Here is a 15,889-nt window from a genome sequence, read left to right as displayed (position 1 = left end):
ACTAATTAAGAAAAATGTTCCTGCCATAGAAAACCATTTAAAAGAACTGAGAAGTAGAAAAGCAATTGAAAAGCTGAGCAGTGCTCAGATTTGCCGATGCTCTTTAGATTTTCACCAAAGTCTTAACTCATCTTTAATTACGTCTATTATTTTATAGGGGGAAATAGAAAGCTTGTGATATGAAAACCACTCTTTAGTTGTCTCATGATCTAACAGATTTTTTTTTAATTTTGAAACAGTTGTTACTTTTTTGGTGAAAGAATTTTAAAGAAAGCTGTAGGCAGTGTCACTGAAATAGTGAGTTATATTGACATGTTCAAATACAGGAAACTTTTCTGCAAGATGGAAGCAACACCTTGCAAACTTACTGTTCAAAGTCTTTTTAAAGTTCAGTAAATTATTTCTGATGTTTTCTAATAGACTCAGCTCATTTTTCAAGGTAGCAATCTCTATAAAAGAAAAAATAGTTTATTTGAAAGCTGAAAAATGTAACCTCCATCTGATTTCATATAGTGTACAGGTTTTCTTCGATTTTTTTTCTTCTGAATAATGCTGAGAAAAAGATTGCCCACTCTTGGAGGGTGCTGATTATGCTGCTATGACTGTAGCAAAGCTCAGTATTGTTGAAATCAGTATGAGCAAAACACACTTAAAGTAAAGCATGTGCTTCAGAGTTTGCTGCTTCAGGATCAGAATATTCAGCACTTTGTAAGCTGTTTTATACTGTAGCTGATAGTGTTTTCTCTAGAGAAACACAATGGCTGTATTTTATATGATTTTGATACGATACATTTTCAATTTTTTTCATTCTTTATGCCATTTTTAATTCCTGAATTTCCATTTTGTTGTGTACCACACAACCCAAAAAGATTAAAAAAATCTTTTCTCAAGACATTAAATATCCCATAGTCCAATCTGCATTTCTGCATTTAGTATTCATGGAATGGATGTCTGACACCTTTTTCACACCAATTCAATCATATTACTTAATTTTTTCCAGCAGCAGAGTAAGAAACTATGAAATAGATATTCTGATGTCTTGCTTAAAGTGCTCTCTAGTATAAAAGGAAAATAGAAGATTATTTTTAGGGCACTAAAACTCATAGCCTGATACTCAGAATTCCTTATACTGCCCTACCCCCTAAGTTCCCTGACTTGTGTGAGAAGCTCACTTTTTTGGAAAGAAAAAAAAGAGCAGTGTATAAATTGCTCTTAAAAAAGCAAATTTAAATACGTGTTATGAGTCACAAGAGAAAAAATGGGAAGAAAAAAAATCACAAACTTAATACTTTAAAGCCCATCTGATTTTTTTTTCCCATGAGGGAATTTTTTCAATCACATAGAACTACAAGGTGGTTTTGCATGTTTGTTTGGGTGAGAGTCTATAATACTGAGAGCTTCCAGTACAGTTTCCTCATATGCATTTCTGGTTTTTACTGTTCATCCATTTATTAACTTAGTTAAACAGATCTATCCATCACTCACAATATCCATTCAGTAAAAACAATAACAATTCTAGCTAATAGAAGAGAGCTCCTTCCAACATCCAGGCACAATTTAGTCCTTTAACCTTTTTATCCTGTTAAGCATAAAGTAGCAGCATCTCATTCCAGGCACTGCACTTTTTCTTCTTATCTAGATGGCTTGAAATGTGTCTAGCAACTTAATAGAATCAATTGAGTGTGGACAACTATAAAAATATAAAATAGCACTGAAACTTTAGATGAGTCTGTCAGTAAGTGTTAACTGTGGCTGCAGCTTTCACATTTTACACAGTCAAGAGAAATCAATAAGGATTGTACCATTTGTATTGTCTTACCTAATGTTTGTTCACCATGAAGTGCCAGGCACAAGCACCATCTAGGGAATATTGATTTCTTGATGTAGTGTAATTCACACACATGTAAACAGCAGAAGAACCTTGTGGCTTCTTAAACCTTACTTGCAGGTTTGATGTTTATACTTGTATTTCATTTGGGTCAAGCTTAGTTGAAAAAGGAAAGTAAAACAAAATTCTGCATAAGTGTTCACAAATAGACACACAACCACACTGTTGATCACATTACAAGAAAAATTGTGCCAGAAGCCATAAGAATAATCTAGGTTTACTATAACGAGTCAGGCATAACAGAAAGAGGTTGCAAATCAGAATAGATAAGTATGCTGCAGAGTACTCTGACATAGATTTGTCAGTGGAAAGAGCTTCTTCACCTGTTTAGTCATGGGAAACCGAAGCTTAAGTGCTGATTTAAATGTGCAGAAGTGTTGAACTAAATATGATTTTCTTTAAATAATCTTCAGGTGTTTCAAGGTATACTTTTTTAATTTACATTGCATTGACTTTGTTTTGCCTTATATTGCACTTAAAGAGCAAGGAAAAAAAGTAAAAATAAAGCAGAGAAAAATCGGCTAAAAAAAAAAAAACCCAACACAGCTGTAACATTTACGTAGCTGAAAGAGTGTTCACAGGCAACAGGGTCTGGGATGGAAAGGAGCAAACCAGGCACTGCCCAGTCCAAGGACACCTCATCCAAAGAGAAAGGGAAGGAGAGGAGCAAGAGGGACGTGGGAGGCTGGACCTCTGCTCCACATTAGGGCAGCTCAGTGTAGTGCCCAGCTGATGTGATGTACGAGGAGTAGCTTCAGCAGTGTGCATCTCCCTGTCAGCCTCACAGCTACCTCCAGCCCCATCACACAGCACTGCAATAACATAAAGAGTAAATGGACAAGTAAAGATTTGTGAGCTGGAAATAAATGAGCTGCCTGTAAATATTCACTCAGAAGAACTCAGGATGGTTTACATACTGTAATAAAAATGTGTACTTGACCTCACTCCACAGAGAGCAGGAAGTCTAAGTAGAAGATTCTAGGATGAAAACTACTAAAGTGAGTGCAAAAGCTACAGCACAGATGCTGACCCAGTTTCAGCCTATCTCACTTTTGGTACTGAGATGAAGAATATTCTTATTTTAAGGGAGAAATGCAGCTAACAGGAGGTCTCCTGTGGTCCCTTTGATGATACCTCACTCCAGGGAGTGAGAACTCCCCAGGGAGTTCTGAATGAATGGGCTAAAGCAGAGATGGGTGTCTTGATTGCACACCTTACAGGCAGGGTGAACCCAGACCTTTAACTTTACTGAGGGCCACAAAGATGATACAAGGGCTGAAGCATTTCTGTGAAGACAGGCTGGGAGAACTGGGATTGTTCAGCCTGGAGAAGAGAAGGCTCAGGGAGACCTTACAGCAGCCTTCCAGTACCATAAGGGGACTTATAAAAAGGAAGGAGAAGGAGTTTTTATGGGGGATGAGTGATGCAACAGGGGACAGTGGTTTTAAACTGAAAGAGAGTAGGTTTAGATTATATATTAGAAAGAAAGTATTTACTCAGAAGGTAGTGAGGCACTGGAACAAGTTGCCCAGAGATGCTGGAGATGCCCCATCCCTGAAAGTGTTAAAGGTCAGGTTGGATCGGATCTTGAGGTCAGGTGGCTGGCATCCCTGCCCATGGCAGGAGGATTGGAACTGAATGATCTTTAATGTCCCTTCCAGTTCAAGCAATTTCATAACTCTATAATGTTTAGCATTCACTTAGGACGACTGCTTAGCATTTCTACAGCTAAGTACATTTGTAGGGCTTTTAAAACTAGAGCCTGGTAGCAAGAGGCAAGTGTTACAATGAGTAACAACTTGGTAATTTTGCTTTATGTTAATTTGTTTATTTTGAGGATCCAAGCTGGCTTTCATTTCAGGGTCACTCAAGTGATGTTCCCCGTTCTGTGCCTTGGAGGATGTTTGTGGATATACCCAAATTGTAACACAACACAGTGTAGCAAGACTGACAGTGTTTGCTCCACAGAGTTTTAGCACCAGAATAACCTATGGAAGTTTTGTTCACAGATGCAGTGTGTATCCAGAGTGGAGCAGAGAAACTGTTTATACTGTTAGTCTCTCACAGTCATGAACATCATGTTAGTCATGAACACCTACTGTTTAAAATCAGAACAGTACATATTACATATGTCCAGATATGGGAGGAAGTTACATGTGTCTGATTTTGCAAACTTTCAGTTTCCCAGTTTATCTGCCATATGTGAAGAACCCAGAAAAAAAAATGAAGGTTACAAACATTATAAAGTAGCACAAATATTGTAAACTGCTGTTTAACAACCAATATGAAATACAGGGGAAGATGAGTACTGTATATTTTGCATTAAAAGTGTATATGTATTTGTAAATTGGCAGCAGTTCCATAGCAAGTAGCCATCTTCTAATTAGAAGCCAAAAATATGAAAAAATTACTTTCCTTCTAAAAATAAGGTTTTCATACCTTAGATGTTCTCTGATTTTTCAGAACTATATCCTTTTTAATCGGGAATTTCATAGATGCTTAACATGCTTTTAAATGAGCCATGGCTTTTATTTTCTTCTCATTGCTAATTTCCCAAAATTAATTTTGTTTCCTTGTATCACTAAAATACCCCATCCAACAACTGTTCATTTGTTTGTCATCGTAAGTCTTTCTGAACGAGGTCTTTCCATCAGAGTTTGAGTTCCTTTCTCTGTTGAGCTCTTTTCCCCTTGCCCCTGAATGCTTTTGGAGTGGTAGTGGGAATCCTTCATTCAAATAGGCAGAAAAGAGACTGGCTAGAGACTGACATATTTGTTCTGAAGAGAAAAAAAAAGCTTTCTGAACTTCCTGGCAGGCTGGAGTAATAGCATTAAAAAAAAAAAAAAAAAAAAAAAAAGGAAAGCCAAAGAAAGCATCCCACTGGAATAAAAAAAACCCAAAAACTTTCTTACTTGGCCAAGCAGAGTGCAAAAAGCAAGTTCTTAAATCCACTATAATCAGATTAAAAAAAAAAAAAAAAAAACACCCCTAACAAACCAACGGGCCAAACACTGTTTGTAATTTCAAATTACTAAACTTACAAATTCTTGTATCAGAAGTATGAGTGTAGAAGCAGACAGTGGTGTCTGACTCCTTTCTCACCTCTCCTTTCCTGATACATATACCTCTAATTTAGGTTTTTTCACATTCCTAAAACAAAGTTCAGAATGTGACTTAACATTCTAGGCCCAGAGGAGGAAGCAAAACACAGAAGCTGGATGAAAGCCTGAGATGTTTCCAGGAAGATGCCTGGATAAATGGTGCCAAGCATTGGGAGTGTTAGATACTGGTGAGGTGAAAGAGGAATGTGCCAGAGGCTCTGTGCAAAGGAGGAGCTTATGAGGGAACACAGAAATAAGTGACACAGCAATGGGAGGACTTCTGGACAAGTCCTTGAATGAAAATGTATGAAGGGACTGTAGTGAAATGGGGAATAGAGATAGAGGTTTTTGCATTTGAGACAATATTGATTTATTCATTGTCATTTTCCAGATCAAGGGTTTTCAAATATTTGCTGCTTTTTTTGCTTTTTTTTTTTTTTTTTTTTTTTTTTTTTTTTTTTTTTTTAATAGGGCAAAAGCTTCATTTGTTTGTCCTTCCTGTTTGTGGTTCCAACAAGGCCGACTCCATGGATTTTTCTATTCATGTTTAGTGTAATTTTGATTTCTTTAAGTTTATCTTAAGTAGAAGTTCCTGGGGGGAAAAAACACAAAAAGAGTAAATATGGTGGTATCATGATGACACCCATGACTTGGGGGTGCTTTCAGAGTTACCAAGACTTTGCAGCTTTCAGAAGAGTGTATGAACTCATCATTGTTGATGTAAAAATCCTCATTTAAGTGGATTATATCTATACCTAACTTGAAAATGCAGTTATACCTTCTAAACCTCTGACCTCTGTTTTTAAAAACATTACCAATTACATTTGTGTCTCTCATTATCTTCAACATTCAACAAAGACAATCAGCATGACCGTTCATATTTTGCAAAAAGGGAAATAAATTATGAAGCTTAAATCAGGACCTTTTTTCAGCTTTTGCTGTTTGCATTTTTTAAAAAGAACTAATTGTTTTTTTCATTATTTAACCTTTTTTTAAATGTCTTTAAAGTTCCATGGTCTGCTTGTAGTGTTCTCTATCATAAACTTTAAGCAATATAATAGCATTGCCCTTTAATAAAAACTAGGCATTTTAACACTTAAATTTTAACATGCTCATGTTTTGTCCTGTATTAGCTCATTATTATTTTCTCATTTTGCCTAATGCCGCATTTGCTGTACAGTGTCTTTAGTGAGAAGTGTACTTCTTGCTTCTGTTTCTGGTAGGGCAACTAAAGCTGAAAGATGTAGAAACATCCTGTTGTTGTCTGAGCAACTAAATTCCTGATCAATAGCGTGATAAAGGCTTCCGCAGGAACGCAAAATGCAGTTCCTAGAAAAGCTGTTCCCCTGCCATACTCAGCGGAGAAAGCATTATGACAATGCCCATTTATCAAGAGCAGTCAAGGTATAGAAACTCAACGGGGTCTTGTGTCTTAGGCGTTAGGGATACCAGCCCTAGAAGGACTAAACCATTGTGTGCTGCTATGTATTGAGCCTCCTTCCAGGTGGCAAACAGCTGCACCTTTTTATAAATCTTCAAAAATAAATTTGAAGTGCTTGCTTTCAGCCGATAAGTGTTATATTTAATTGAACCATTCTGTGAATGTTATGGCTCAGGCACCCAGAAAGATGGTGAATATTTATTATATTTGTTTTGTATTTCCACCGGTCAGCAGAATAATGAAATTCCTTAACTACTTCTCTTTAACTTGCCTGAAGAAAGCACGGTATGTTGCTAAATCGCTTTTCACTAGCCCTGCCGAGAAACAACTTTAATCCTTGTTAGAAAATTGCAGAGTCTGGGCTTGACAAAGAGCTCATGCCTGGCGCATTGTGAGCGCTGGGAGCGGGGCGAGGGGAGCCCTTTACAGCTGCGTGCCTCCAGCCCGTCTGAGCTGGACTATTTAGGCGAGGAGGTTTGTCAATTCCTCCTGACAATGGAACAAGTTTTTCAGTGCCTGTAGCTGCGCCGAGCCCCGTTGGGGATCAATGCTGGCCATTCAAGCTGCACCCTCTTTCATTGCTTTGGTTTGTTAATTTAAGACTAAAGGTCTGCTGAGGGGGTTTAGGGTGTTTAAGAAAGCTGATGAACTGTTTAAGAAATCTGATGAACTGAGAGCGTTTATAGCCCTGGTGTGGCAACTATTGGCACTGAGGGAGCTGTGTCCTTGTTGACCCTCTTGTTATTAAAAATGCACAAGTGCTGCGCTTCTCAATATTTCAACACTCTTTCATTGTCAATACCACCTTCTGAGCCCTTCAGCTTGTTGCTTGCTCTAAAGATCTTCTTAGATTGGGTTTGAAAACTTCACCTTAAACACTAGATTAGACTGATGTTCTGTTTTCCGTGCTCCTGTTGATTTGTTGAACCTTCCCAGGGCTGGAAAGCAAGTAGCAGCTTGATGGGGAGACGGGCTGCTAATATGATTTACCAGTGTACAGTCATGCACAATAAGTGTGAATGAATACAAGGGTCTCACAGAGTCAACCCTAGCCTTTCCTTTTCTCTTATTTTTTACTTTGAAAGAGGTATCTCAGGAAAATGAAGTGAGTAATGCATGCCCTTACAGGCACTGGATGGGCTGTGAATAAGGAGAGGAGGAAATAGTGAGGCAAACATTTTTGTTAAAGTGGTTGGCTGCTGTTATTTGCTGTTATAGTTGGAAAAAACATATCATAAGCAGTTACTGGTTTACTCTTGCACATACAACAGCAAAGAATGTGGCAGTAGTACCATGTAATGAACATCTGCAAGAGATGCGTTGTCCTTTCACTGCTAATTGTTACTAATGGGAAAGTTACTTTTTCTTAAAACCAGTTAAAAGCGATTATCGTTGTTGTTGCTGTTGTTTTAACTGGGTAATATCAGGACAATTATTCAATCACTGAAGTTTTGGGGTTTGCAATAAGTTCCCATCAGTCACAGTAGATCCATACCTGCCTCTCTAACATGCTCATGGCTGTCAAAATGTGTGGCCTTGGATTCTCTGAGAGGAATTTGCAGTGCTGTGCTTTTTAACAGACTCAAAAAGAAGTTATAGGGAAATAATAGTCCAGCAGATTTAAGTTTATGCAGCCTCAGCCTTAGCTTCAGCAATAAGTCCGCAAAACTAGTGGATGTAAGACCCATCATTAACAAGAATCCTACCTACAAGTACCTCTGTGAGGATTCTACAAATATACGGGATGTGATTTTTATTAAAAATACAGTAACAATTAAAAATAGCTTTTTTCCTAATAAAACAACAGGCATATTTTTCTGAACAAGATATGTTGACAGAAGAGCAAGTACTGTAGTATCATTTCACAATCACCAAATTAAACATTTGTACTGAAAGTTCAATGCATCAAAGCTAGTCAGGAAAACATATTATATTGCTTTCATTCATAAAGTTGAGTAGAAAATTAATTGCCTCAATGTCTTAGCTTTGTTTTCAGTGCATGTAAGAATATCACAGGTATGTCAAGTCAAAGTTTTACTGCATCCATCTTAAATAAGTTTCCTTGGTGGGCTTTAAAACATTTTGCCAGAAAACTAGAACAGTCTATTGTCAGTAATCTGTCGCTGTTCAGTATTGTTGCATGGGAAAATCAGTCTCAGAATTTTCAATCCCGTCTGTAGATTTTTTGTCTGAACAAGCTTGACCCCGTTCTGCTTTCTACTTGATACAAACAAAATATGTAATGGATGCATTACTGGAAGAATATTAGTTTTCAAAAAGCTCCTCTACTAAAATATTTCTCTTTACCAGGATTGTGTTTATAATTAAAAATAGAAGGGTCTAAGTGATAATATAATTTATTGGCTTATTTTATTATATTTGGGTAGAATGTTTGATGCAGGAATTTTTATGTTTATTTAGATCAGTAGAGTTCCCCAATTAATAAGCACAATTGTATTTTATTTTCTAGACATCTGTATACATACAACACCTGTCATACAGTTTACCACTCACTAACAAATCTGTCACATTAAAAATATTTTGCAGGTACTTAAAAAGGAAATCAATACCAGCATGCATGTTAGGGATGAAATAATGTAAATAGGATAAGAATGTCATTCAGTGATTTAAAAGCAGTATTTTATGGATATCTAAACAGTCCCACATTTTAGTGACTAAATCAAACTACTTTATGAAATATGTAGCTGTCTGCCTTTTTTGCGGTACATTTTTTCACTTCTGTCAAATAGTAAATTAATAGAACAAACTAAAAAATGAAAGTAATTTTTTTCAGTGATTTATAATTGAAATAAAATTTAACACATTCAAAAAAATAGACATAAGAGTTATTATACAAATATCAAATTTCAAACTTATCTTAAAACTGATAGTTATAATGTGATGAGACTGCTCCCTGTAAGGAAAAGGTATTTGTAGTTATTTACTCTATGTCTTTGAAGCTTTTTACAGAGAGCTTATTTTTTGATGGAAGAATTCTATTTCTTTATTTTGTTACATCCAATAGCAAGTAATTTGTCTTTATATTTTCAGTATATATTTTATTTTATTTGTTCATGTGGAAGGGGATAATGAGACATTAAATACTTCCTTTGAATTACTTTCACAAAATACACCTTGCCTAACATGCTGCATTTTAAAATATGCACGATTTCCTCTCTTTGCATATCTCTGTATTTTGCAAAGACACAGGAAATTATATTAGAAAAGAATTTAAGCCCCTTTCCTGTGGGAAAAGGAACTAGAAACAGAGCTATGACACAAACTCTTTTAATCTCTCACTGTTAAAATGAAAAAAAAATAAAAAATAAAAAACCCTTTCTTTTTACAGTTTGACTAAATGACATCTGGTTGTAATTTTACAGGAGGGGGGGGAAATGCTGCAACTATATTTAGTAAAATCTCTTCTAATCCCATTAATGTGAAAGAACTATTACAGTAGCTATTTGGAACTGAGCATTTTTTTACAGTGACACAGACACCAACAGCAGAGGGCTTATTCTTAACCCATCCATTTTTGAAGTGTTGATTGAAAACACACCCATGCCTAAGATATAAAAAGGAAATAAGGTAGGCTGTAATTATAATTAGTAATTAATGTAAACCAAAACCTTAATATGGTTATTTTGGGAAGGGTGGAGTAGTGTTTTGATCATATTTAAAAACAGTTTCCAGGGAATTTTTTTTTTCTTAATGATGAAGTGATTAAAAAAAAAAAAAAAAAAAAAAAAAAAAAAAAAACCCACTTATTTTTTGGTACTGTTTCCTTGTTTGGATTGAAAAATCTAGTTATGGCAAATTCTCTCTCAAGATACCCTACCTGTTTCTATCCTTGCTGTTTTAGCTGTCAATTCTCTCCTGTAATTGTATCTTTAATATCCATTCACACTGACAGATAACAAAGTGCATAGCGTTATTTTGCTTGAACATATTGTAACTGAAAGATAAAATGGCAGGTGCTAATTCATGTAAAGAATGGTTTAGGTCAAGTTATTTGATTTCCTACTGACCCATGCAATTCTCATAACGGGAAATTATATCATTGTTGACTTCAAGTGCTGATCTGTGATCATTTCAAAGTGTTTCATTACCTCTCATTACCAAATCTGTTAAATGAATACTGCAGGGTTATTTGGTGGTGTTTGTTGTTGGGTTTTTTTATCCTTCTTTTCAGCAATGGTATAGCAACTCCATGAAAGTCATATGCATGTGGTTGGCTGACAGATTAGACGTTCAGCTTCACATCTACCAGCTGAAGACTCTCATCAAGATAGTGAAGGTAAATAAACTCTGTTTGCATTAGACTGCATAGTAAAGAGAAAAGTAACAAAGTAATAACATGGATGATCAACCCAAAAGTTAGAAAATGTGGAATAAAGTTGTAAAGTTACGTAGTTTTAGGTTGGGATTTTTTTTCTCATACTTGTAGCAAATTCCAGAAGTAAAATAACTTCTTAACTTAATGTTAATTATATGTGTACTAGTATTTGTCCTAAATTCTGGACTTGGGGACAATTAAGATAGTTCCAAGGAATTTTGCAGCTAGCTGTACAGCATTGCTGTATGATTATTCTTACTAAATTATTATTATTTGTCTTGTTACCGATTTCTTTGTTTTACCTGAATAATTTCAGTAGTGTTCCTTCTCCATTTTCCCCTTCACCTAAAAAAGGAACTATTTTCTTTTTTATGCACATGTAATTACTGGGTTTAATTGGAAACAGCATTCAATGTATTAGATAACATTTTCTAAGCTTTCATACTCAGGGATAAGTATCAATAGAAATACCAATCCCTCCACTTCAATACTCAGTTGTTTCCATTGGCCAATGTCAAATGCTTCCTTAGCAGAGTGTAACATGCCTTGCAATATGCAATTATGGGTTAATCTTCCATTAAAAAAAAAAATTCCCCTAACTCCCTTTCAGCTCTTACTGGATACACTTAGGCAAGAGACAGAAAATAATTTCAGATTTTTTTTTCCTTATAACTTTGTCTTGTTTAACTTTGGACATTATTGTTATCTGTACAAATGTGGGGTAAGAAACACCTGTTGTCAGTGGTGACCTTGATTTCTTAAAAATATTTTCTCATGAAGTTCATGCAAGACTATAAAGTCAGAAGCATTTTAACTTGTGGTCACTGGAATTGCAACTGCAGCTTTCAGGATTCACTACCAAAAAAAAAAAACAAAAAAAAACAAAAAAAAAAAAAAAAAAAAAAAAAAAAAAAAAAAAAAAAAAAAAAAAACACCAGAACAGAGAGAAATGCAAGAAAACAGTCATAATAATGATGGCATCATGGCTCCCTGAAACACCTAAGCTTAGCTTTTCTGTTTTTGACCTTAACTTATTTCTCTGGGAGCAGGATTTGGCTCTTTGCTTGATTATGTGCCCAAATGGCAAAAGCAGTTTGCTGCTCCTTGTTGAAATGAATGACTCTTGTGAAAGGTTTAAAGCTATTCTCAAGTGAATCACAGAATCATAAAATGGTTTTGGTTGGAAGGGACCTTAAATATTACCTAGTTCCAACCCCTCTGCCATGGGCAGGGACACCTCTCACTAGACCAGGTTGCTCAGAGCTCCTTCCAGCCTGGCCTTAAACACTTCCAGGGATGGGGCATCCACAGATTATCTGGACAACCTGTTCCAGTGCCTCACCACCCCCACAGTAAAACTTTTACAACTATCTAATCTAAACCTACTCTCAGTTTGAATCCATTCCCTCTTGTTCTATCACTCCATATCCTCGTAAAAAGTCCCTTTTAGGAAGAAGATAGGTGTTGGAGGATCTACAACCTGTGCCTCATGAGATCTAAGAATAGGCAGGCTAAATTGTACAAGAGAAATATCACCAGGGAGATTAAAGAAAACTCTTACAAAACTGAATTTCAGGTGAATAAGCAGCACTGCCAACCTGCCTTCTCTCTGCCACCTTGCACACCAGTTACCTTTGTTCAAAAGCAGAAGGCTCTCGCTGGAGGTGGGAACATGCTTCTGGCAGTGGCCTTTCTGTGCCCAAATACTTGGTTTGATCTGTATGTAAATTCCAACTGTGTTATTCCATGGCACTTTCTGAAGGTGCCATCACCTTCTGAAGAAGATGATGTCAATCATACTGGTTTTGGAAAACAGAAAAAATAGTGGACCTTGGTTTTGATGGGTGAAAATAGAACTAGTAAAACAGGAACTCAGCAAACAGGAGGCTTCTGGGAAATACAAAACAATGGTTCAAGGAGAGTGTCATAAAAAACCTTTCCTGCTAACCCCAGCTGCTGAGAGATGTGGGGAGGCACAGTTCCTCCAAACTAGAGTGAATGAAGGTACTTTTGTGTTTGCTTTAGGAAAAAAAAATAAACAACAACAACAAAGAACCAACCAGACAAAAAAAGTAGTAAGTAATTTTTGAAGGACATGGGATGAGTAAGAGAAATATAATTCTTTTGGATTTGGATGCAACAAGAGTAGTGGCATTATTAAGAAAGCCTAGAAGAGGAAACATTGTTCCCTTTATTCTCTTTAAAGGCTTATGATGGCATAAGGGTTTCATTAGATGTCTGAGACATGTACAGAGGGATGTGACTAAAGAAGGGTCAAGGACAAAGAAAGTTAGGGAGAAATGAAAAATTAAGCTTAGAAGTGAACATTATTATCCTGCAAAACTGTGTCAAGAGAAGAGCAATGTCTGAACCCCAGAGTGCTGGTCTGCGAATGGGAAGAATACAATGTAAAAGTGAAGGAAATTGCTGTAGGACCCGTTAACAGCATCAAAGCAAATTGAATGCACAGTGTTATAAAAAGGGAATGCAATGGTGACACTTGAAAAAGACCAGGCGGGGTACTTGCAGGAGTGTGTGAGCAAAACATAAGCTGCATCCATTGACTCTGACGTTGACCTGTGAAAGTCAAATAAATCTCAGTTGCAGTGATTCAAACAAGGTTTAAATAATCATCATAGTGGCAGAAAAAAAATCTCCCAACTGAATGTTACCCATTTCTAGAGTGGTCTTTTGCAGTTCTCTGAAGTATTGAATGAAACAAGATCAAATCTTTTCTTTCTGTAAGGGTTGTACATGGTCTCCTCCTCAGGCAGAGGAATGGGCCTGATATTATCTTCCATTTTCTTTTCCCCATATTCTCTTCCAAAACTTTGAGAATTTGTAGTGATAGCATACACAAAGTAAGAAACTGCCTAGATCAACTTGCCCTTTTTAAGCCTTTAAGGTAATATCAGAAAAGATTATTTAAAATATGTTACAATTTAAAAATAAAGTACATAGGTAATTTTTCCATGTGCTTACTTGAACATAGTATTGATGAATAAAACAATTCCACTCAGAATTCTTACATGATGGAAAAACAAAGAAGAAAGTCATATCTGTTTGTTCATAGGAAAGATGAATACCAGGGAAACAAAATCTTCTGAAATGAAAAAAAGAAAATATGCAAATCAAAATGTAGAGACTTAGAATGAAAATTAACCAGGTAGTCAGCTGAGAAATTCTGATACTATATAGTATAGATCATAATCTGTATTCATTATTAGAGTATATATTATATTGTAATGTAATATATAATAATTATTTTTCCACACTTGGCATATAGATGTAAAGAGAAATATAAATAAAATTACACTATGGGGAAAAAGCATTTACATTTTCTGTGAAATAACAGAACTGAACTACCTGTAGCCAAATTCACATTTCAGTTGATATTCAGAAAAATTCTCAGCTGATGTCTTATTGAATAAATGAAACACATGGAAGTTACTGAGAAATCAGCAGTTAGAGTAAGCTGTAGCACAAAATACAGTCTCTTAAAGGAACTACCATCAAATTAGGATCTCTAGAGTTTGTGGAAATCTCGTGCAGCCCAAAAACTAAGACCACAAAATCTTTATCGAGGTGATATGTCCCTAACCTGCAGGAGGAATAAACCTGTGCCACTGGCATGCTAGAAATGGCCAGTGTATAGTGAAAGAGTACTCAGACTTTTTGGAGTTCAGTTGGGGATGTTTTATTTTTGCCACAGAAAACCTACCGAGACTTCAGGTTGCAAGGCGTGATGGAGGGGACGCTGAACAGCAAAACCTACGACACCGTGCACAGCCGCCTGACCATGGAGGAGGCCACGGTCTCAGTCACGGATGCAGGAGGACTTCAGGGCATTACAATGAAAGACAGTGATGAGGAGGAAGGATGATACTATTTCACAAAGCATTCCAAGCTGGGGGGGTGGTGGTCTGAGGGTGGGGTTTATCTTTGCCTTGGGGTTTTTTGGTAACTTGTCCTTGTAATTGCATTTATAGTTTTGCCTTATGATATTGGTGCAGAAATTTAATTTGCTCCATTAAAAAAAGAAAGTAAGATTATCAGAGGAAAAGTGCCAAGGACTTTTTGAGAATAACGGTTGTAGCATATTTTTATGTATAGCTTGCTTAGGGCTGCAAGAATACTGGCATGGAGTTTGAGTTACACTTGTGATTACATTTCTTTCCCTTTTGTTTGCTACCATTCATTCTTGTATCTCTATCTGATATTGATGTCCTGTGCAGAAACAAGATGTGTGTCTCAGTTAAAACACAACTATACAGGAAATCACCCTTGGAATGAGTCAATGCCCTATGTTAAAAAAAAAAAAATAGTGTATTTCCAGGATTACAATCTGTTTGCCTTTTTTGTGCTTAATTTTACATTAATATGTGATGTGCATTAAAAATGTTAATCTTGGTTCTTTGTATATTGAGGCTGGTATATAAGCAGAAGAACTTCAAGGACAGTCAAACAAACACAAACTGCTTAAGAGTGTCGTGTCTATTCATTTTGCAAGTTTAAAGGTAGCATCCTGTTGGATGTCAGTAAGCTTACCATCTATGTTTGTATTTCTGTGAAATTTTCAGGCAATAAGAACACATTTTGTCGTGGCCATTTATGTATCTACCCAAGTTTGTATAGAGTTCTACAATTAAAAGACGTTTTCAGTATTTCAAGCAATTTGAACCATTGTATGATTCCTCATGAAAATTAGGGGTTTGAATTATTTCATTTACATAGTGATTTAATGCAAGTATGTTTCTTTTATATATATATATATAAAATATAATATATAATATTATATATATATATAGCAGATATATATAGCAAACAAGTACCCAAGGATACAATGCCTTGATAGAGGAAAAAAGCAAACAAAAAACTCTCAGTAGCAGATGAACAGACAGGGCCCATTGCCTGCTTTTTGATGCCCTCAGGATGAACTAGAAAGAATTAAATTTTTCATCAGTCAAAACTCACACAGATAACAAAAAATACAGCAGCCTTTTCTTTTTTTTTTTTTTTTTTTTTTTTTTTTTTTTTTTTTTTTTTTTGAGAGCATGACTAATTCCTGAGTCTATGTACACAAAATCAGAAAGAGCATAGATGACACCCAAAGAAGCAATAAT

The 15,889-nt window shown here is 35.9% G+C and overlaps 1 protein-coding gene across 5 annotated transcripts in view; it reads left to right on the top strand.

Moving 5' to 3' along the window:
- The window catches only part of CADPS2 (calcium dependent secretion activator 2), a gene marked incomplete at its 5' end in the record, with an annotated part of 283,646 nt that extends 268,224 nt beyond the window's left edge, over positions 1-15,422 (top strand). For 4 of the 5 annotated variants that reach the window (XM_083860055.1, XM_083860056.1, XM_083860054.1 and 1 more), the window contains 2 exons: positions 10,623-10,727; positions 14,479-15,422. In XM_083860055.1, the coding sequence (XP_083716181.1) occupies positions 10,623-10,727; positions 14,479-14,649 (276 nt within the window). In that variant the 3' untranslated portion in view covers positions 14,650-15,422. The remainder of the gene's footprint in view (positions 1-10,622; positions 10,728-14,478) is intronic. The other variant, XM_083860057.1, reaches the window with a different exon arrangement.
- Between the last annotated feature and the right edge of the window lie 467 nt (positions 15,423-15,889).

The sequence above is a fragment of the Zosterops lateralis genome (assembly GCF_965231275.1).
Source record: "Zosterops lateralis genome assembly, chromosome: 4".
Taxonomy (NCBI): domain Eukaryota; kingdom Metazoa; phylum Chordata; class Aves; order Passeriformes; family Zosteropidae; genus Zosterops; species Zosterops lateralis.
This window is presented reverse-complemented; position numbering and strand designations above follow the sequence as displayed.